This window comes from Hippoglossus stenolepis, chromosome 5, assembly GCF_022539355.2.
Source record: "Hippoglossus stenolepis isolate QCI-W04-F060 chromosome 5, HSTE1.2, whole genome shotgun sequence".
NCBI classification, from domain to species: Eukaryota; Metazoa; Chordata; class Actinopteri; order Pleuronectiformes; family Pleuronectidae; genus Hippoglossus; species Hippoglossus stenolepis.
The window spans coordinates 7,963,334-7,969,297 of NC_061487.1; the positions used below are offsets into that span (position 1 = coordinate 7,963,334).

The 5,964-nt window shown below is 42.3% G+C and overlaps 1 protein-coding gene across 1 annotated transcript; it reads left to right on the top strand.

Annotated features, from left to right (window-relative positions):
* Positions 1-640: 640 nt before the first annotated feature.
* On the top strand, positions 641-5,115 carry ppib (peptidylprolyl isomerase B (cyclophilin B)). Its single transcript, XM_035157620.1, has 5 exons — positions 641-889; positions 2,117-2,230; positions 2,804-2,897; positions 3,464-3,648; positions 4,700-5,115. Exons 1-5 carry the CDS (start codon positions 755-757, stop codon positions 4,820-4,822), a joined length of 651 nt encoding a protein of 216 aa, XP_035013511.1. The 5' UTR covers positions 641-754; the 3' UTR covers positions 4,823-5,115.
* Positions 5,116-5,964: the final 849 nt, after the last annotated feature.

Here is a 5,964-nt window from a genome sequence, read left to right on the forward strand (position 1 = left end):
TAAAATTGATCTTCATTTGAATGATACGATATCGATTCATAAAACGGACGGATCGATCACACTCAGGTCTCCAGGTGTTCACAGTTTGTTCATCTACTAAAGCAAACTGGGCTGTTGAACTTGTTTTTCAACGTATTTTAAATCAATGACATGGATCATTACAAATTATCTTCAGTGTTGTGTTTCACTGCAGTGTTGTCACTTCACAGATTCCTCACTGGAACACATATCACCTGCTTGTGTGCTTCCCTTCCCGTAAAACAAGCTTGGTACCGCAAGTCTATGCATGTTGTATTATTATTATTATTATTATTATTATTATTATTATAATATCTCAGCTTGGTTGAATTCCCTGTTGTGACGCGTTCTTTAAAACTTGTAAAAACGTTCAACACTAAGTCCACTGTGTGAAAAGGTGCCCTGCCCCCCCCCACCTGAGCAGTGTGGCTCCGGGCCTGCATTCCGACGGTTGGAGTTTTTCTGTCACTTCCCTGATGAGACCTGTAATACACGGCGCCGGTACGCGGCTGCAGCTGATTGGCTGAGACGCTGCGGGGACGTGCACCAATCAGAGGTCGGTGCGTCAGCGGCTCTCTCACGCAGCGCTGTACGGAAGCCGCGAGGGCGGAGCGGCCGCGGCTTCAGTCTCCACCCAGGACCTGCATCCCTGCCCCCCCCTCACTGTCCCGGCTCTTATAAAAGCTAACAGAAAAACTCAGGCCGTCCTCTCGGGCCGCTCGTACTCTTCTTGTTGATGGTTAGGCTCTGCGAGAGAAGGATGAAGTTACTCGTCGCCGTCACGATCATCGTGGGGTCGCTCATTTTCCTCGCCTTCCCCAATGGCTCGTCCGCGGACGAGAAGAAGAAAGGCCCCAAAGTAACCGCGAAGGTAAGGGGGGGGGGCCATCACCGGGAAATCACAGCGAACCGCTGGACGCGAGCTGCCTTCAGAGCCACGTCACTGTCTTGGTTAGCATGTAGCTGCTGACATTCAGGCTCCTCTGTGCTACTGAGCTACCTGTGGCTGCTGTTAAACCTCTCCACTGACATTGTAACCATCACACATTAGCAGGCTAGCCTCTGCTGCAGGGTGAACACAGCTAAATGGACGACGGGGGTTAGCCCAGTGGAGCTAGCTACAGTTTCCTGCTCTGTGCGGACGCTTCCATTTAAATCTGCTCCACGTCCCTTTTTTAAGCTTTGATCTCCGCTGCAGGAGTCGAGCTAACACACACCAGTCTCCTGCTGTGGAAGCCACTGGGCTGCAGCTCGGGCCCCTGCAGGTTAACACAGTGGGTGCAGCAGCAGCAGCCGCGTCCACGTCTACAGTGATCCTGAAGCTGTGAACTGACCCCGAGGCTTTTTGTTTCTAGATCTGACCTCCTCCGTCTCAGCACCTGAAATAATCTGAGAAAGACTCACGAGGCCAAATCTAATCTATTACCCATGCATGTCTGTTGAAGAAGAGCAGCTCTTGTGTAGGATACAGGATTTAAAGACATTATAGTCTGGATTTGCAGAAGAGCTCTGAAGAGAAAAGCGTTTTGGTGTTTAGGTTATAAGAGGCGCTTAACTCCTGGATAACCTTGCACCAGAGGATTAGAGCTTCAACAGTTAGGCGATTAAACTAAGAGAATTAACTGGCGATATGCAGATTTTCATTTTAGTTATTTGTTCAAGCCCCTCAAATGGGACAAGTTGCTGCTTCTCTCTGTCAGACTCAGTTAATTGAACATCTGTGGGTTTTGACTTGTAGGTTTGATAAAAGACATTTGAAGACGCCAGCTACAATGGACATTCCTCACGTTAGTCTGACTTCACAGAGAAAAGGGTTCATCAACTAACTAGTGGACAACTTGAACGATGATGAAAACAATTACACTGATAAAGCTTCAGTCAAACTCTCCATTTAAAAGAAAAAGAGGATGGCACTTATTGATGAATGCCATTGTATTATGACGTGGGTAATGTCTCTAAAATAACTCCTCATCTGCCGTACAATTAGGCCAAGCCATCCATTTTGATACAAAATAACAATATTGCTACAAAAAGTAGTAAAGGAATTTTCTTCCTCACTGGAGTATAAACTGACTTCTTATCGTTCCATCTTTTCCAGGTGTACTTCGACATTAAAATCGGAGATGAAGATGCAGGAAGAATTGTCATCGGCGTGTTTGGGAAAACTGTTCCCAAAACTGCTGACAACTTTATCATGCTGGCAACAGGAGAGGTGAGTGTGAATTTCACCCCCACATTACCTTTCTTTTTCAGCTGGTCTTAAATACCTCTTTGGTGCAATTTTTTAATTCCAATAAGCGCTCATGTGGTGTTCCTTCCCTCCCTATGACATGTAGTGAAGCCACCTACTTCATCTAAGGTCATTTCTGTCATAAGTCGGTAATAATGACTTTATTTCTTATCGACTCTCTGACAGTGAGCTGTGCAGAGCTCTGGGTCGATTCCTTTTGCGAAAACTCTTTTTCTTAATAAATATACAAAGACAATTTCGTTGTTTGCTCTTTATTTCCATCACAGTGAGAAATTGACACACAGTTTGGAACGTAACGTGCTCCCAAACGGTGTCATCCTTGACTGACATGACTGTGCATCAACTGTGATGGGAAAGAACCATTTACACACATTAATTTACCTGAATGACACATCACTATGTCCCGGAGACTCACCTTTGAATCATTAAAGTCATTTGACCTACATGGTGTAAAATATCAAATACTGGCAGCTGCTCCTGTTTAAGATTTGTCAAGTTTTCTTTATTGTTTTTATTTTTGTTCTGTTTAAACAGAAAGGATTCGGTTACAAGGGCAGCAAATTCCACAGGGTCATCAAGGACTTTATGATCCAGGGCGGAGACTTCACCAGAGGAGACGGCACTGGAGGTAAGATGGCCACTAACACATAAAGAACTTTATTTACAACTTGACTTTTCTTTTTTTCCTGCAAAAATGTGCTTTCATATTTATTACATCAGTGCCTTCCTGAACACACTGGCTTCATTTTTTTTATCAGAAGCAGTTCTTTCAAAGCTGTCCTGAAAATGTCCAATTCCAATTGTGTACTTCAACACTTTCTATGTATCTGTATTATTTCTATTCACGTTAGAAGATCTCCAACGATCCTCTGAGCAGCTAAGCTTTCCTGAATGGACGTGTCTATCGTTTTATATATATTTATGACCTAATTGCAGAGAAAATTATTTTACTAAGAAGAGTTTAATTTTCTGCTAGGAGCTGTTTCACAAGTGTCATTCTGTGCTGATAGTCAGATGCCCATATTAAGAGTTCAGGTTCAGTATTTGAAACGAAATGTCATGAAGTGAAGGTAAACATTTGGCAGCAATTAAGTAAACAGAATGATGCAAAGGTCACAGAGAGTGAAAGCAACGAGAACCAAACATCCTGGAACAGATTTTCTAAATGACATAAATATTGATTCCACCTCGAAGGCAAGAGCGTCTATGGAGATCGTTTCCCCGATGAGAACTTCAAGCTGAAGCACTACGGCCCCGGATGGCTCAGCATGGCCAACGCTGGCAAAGACACCAACGGCTCCCAGTTCTTCATCACCACAGTTACGACTCCGTGGCTGGACGGCAAACATGTCGTCTTTGGAAAAATTCTGGAGGGCATGGTGAGTGTCTGGTCTGAAGGCAATCATATTAAGTACTTGGGTTGAAAGAGAGTCCCATGTTGGTGTCTGGAAAAACCAGATCTGAAGGGTGCAGTTGGCTGTTCTCAGAAAGATGTTGCATCTAGTTTGTTGTCTGCATATCTACAGTAACTGATTAGACAGCAAAAATGGCAAAGAGGGTTTCAGAAAAAAATAAACACCAGTTCCTTCTCGATGCCCTCGTCAAGTGCACCACGATTAGAAATCATAGGAAAGCCGTTGTTTCTTTGATGTACAAAATATTTCCAGAGCTAAAACTCCTTTTTATAGTTTGAACAAAGGTGGTTCAGCTGCACAAGCTTTCAGGAAACTGTTTGATGTACGGCGTCGTCTTTTTGACTTTGAGTAGCTTTGATTGAAATCGTCACTTGTCAATTGTCTCTAACTTAAATTCCTCTGCATGTCATAACAACCTACTTTGACACTGAAAAGTGCAAACGGACTCAGAATCGTATCATGAATATAAATCTCATTGGCTACACTGAGTTTGAGCAGCCTGCAACATGTAAAGTAGTTAACACTCGCTCCACTTTAGTCAGCTACAACAATAAAAGGATTCTTGTACATTAATGCATCAGTAATAATTGAAATATTTAACTAAGAGGGGGGCCATTCTCTACCACGAGAGCAATGATGCTCTTACCCTTTAAGTTTTATATACAATTTACTGATCGTACTTAAAAGGATCTTAAGTTGTGTGTTGTCAGATTGTTGTATAGCTACTTTTAGGCAACTAAAGGATCTTAGTACTTCCACCAGTGAGGTTGTCAATGTCATGGATAAAGCAGCCCACCATTGGAGCTTATTCTTGGATGTAAATTGTATGTACAAAAAAGTCAACTTTAAAATTATCACAAGACATAAATTTGCCTGAGCTTGACACTTTGTCTAATTTTGATGGTGAATAAACCTGTTGTGTTAAAATTCCCATCTTATTGAATAAGCTTTTGATCTGAGTGAACCCTTCTAACATTCTCCTTTTTTTTTTTTTTTTTTTCTTTTTTCTATCCAGGATTTGGTGAGGACGATCGAGGCCACAAAGACAGATGGTCGTGATAAGCCTCTGAAAGACATTATCGTCCACGACTGCGGCACAATCGAGGTGGAGAAGCCGTTCGCAGTGCCCAAGGAGTAGAGCGCCGCTGAGGGGAGCAGCTCAGGGGAGAACAGGACTTAGGGGGGATTTTAGGGCAAATCATGCAGGCCACTCTGATTAATCACTAACAGCCCTGTGGTCCTGGAGAAATGGCTTCGGATCATTCTGTGTCAGTGGCCGCCATCTTAACGCACCGGAAGAGCATTAAAATCAAGCAATCAAATGGGGTCCATTCACCAACGAGCATTCCAAGGTGCACTTAACTGTTCATTGAGGTTTTATTTTATTTTTTTCTAAAAGAAATCTTCAATAAAGATTACAAGTTTTGTTAATTTTTGGTGTCTGTTTTTATTCACATATCCCTGAAATGTGCACAAGTTCAGGCGTTTACACTCAGCTGCACTAAAAGCAAAGAGATCAGATGGAGTTGACAGATTTTTATAAGAGGTAGAAAGTCGTGTAGAAATAAATGACTGGGATGTTTTTGGTAAATGGCTGGACTCCTGAAATAAATCTGCATTCAATACTTTTAAACACATGAGTTATTAAACACAAAGAAATGTCCATTGAGATGCATGGCAACTTTCTGTATCCAAACAAATCTTATCTGCCATACAATTTATTATAGATACTTTATTTCAGAAACAGAATTTTAAAAGCTTCACAAAAGAAAAGTGGGTGAATTTCATGCAAATCAATAAGTCACAAACTAGAACGCCACTCAGTGGAGCCCATACCTCCACCAAGGCCCAACAGTCACATTTAAATTCTCTAGATTCTGATTTTTAAGATCTGCACTAAAATTGCAGACACTCATAAATATCACTTAAACATGGCTAATTGTGTTTTTTTTTCATCAAGAACCATGAAATATTCTTCAATAAAATATTCAATATTTTAAAGGGGACATAGCATGCAAATTCCACTTTGTTAGTGCTTCTACAGGTTAATGTGGGTATCTGGCATGTCTACCAACCCAAAAACTCTGGGAAAAAAACACTTGCACGTTTTGTTATGGTTCCTCTAAGTCAGAAACGTCATGCTTGAGCGACTCGATTGAGCTTCCTGGGTTTTGTGTCGTAACAAGGTACTGGAAGTCTCCCTACATGGTCTTGGCCCACCCCCCCGTCCCCCGACACAAGTTACGCCGGGTTTACACCGGAGGCAGCGAGGCAGCGAGG

What these genes read in the sequence shown, in the direction of transcription:
- ppib (XM_035157620.1), top strand. Translation starts at nt 755, where the DNA reads ATGGTTAGGCTCTGCGAGAGAAGGATGAAGTTACTCGTCGCCGTCACG. An exon ending in GCCCCAAAGTAACCGCGAAG is followed by an intron (nt 890 to 2,116) that starts GTAAGGGGGGGG and finishes CATCTTTTCCAG; the next exon opens with GTGTACTTCGACATTAAAAT. An exon ending in CAGAGGAGACGGCACTGGAG is followed by an intron (nt 2,898 to 3,463) that starts GTAAGATGGCCA and finishes TCCACCTCGAAG; the next exon opens with GCAAGAGCGTCTATGGAGAT.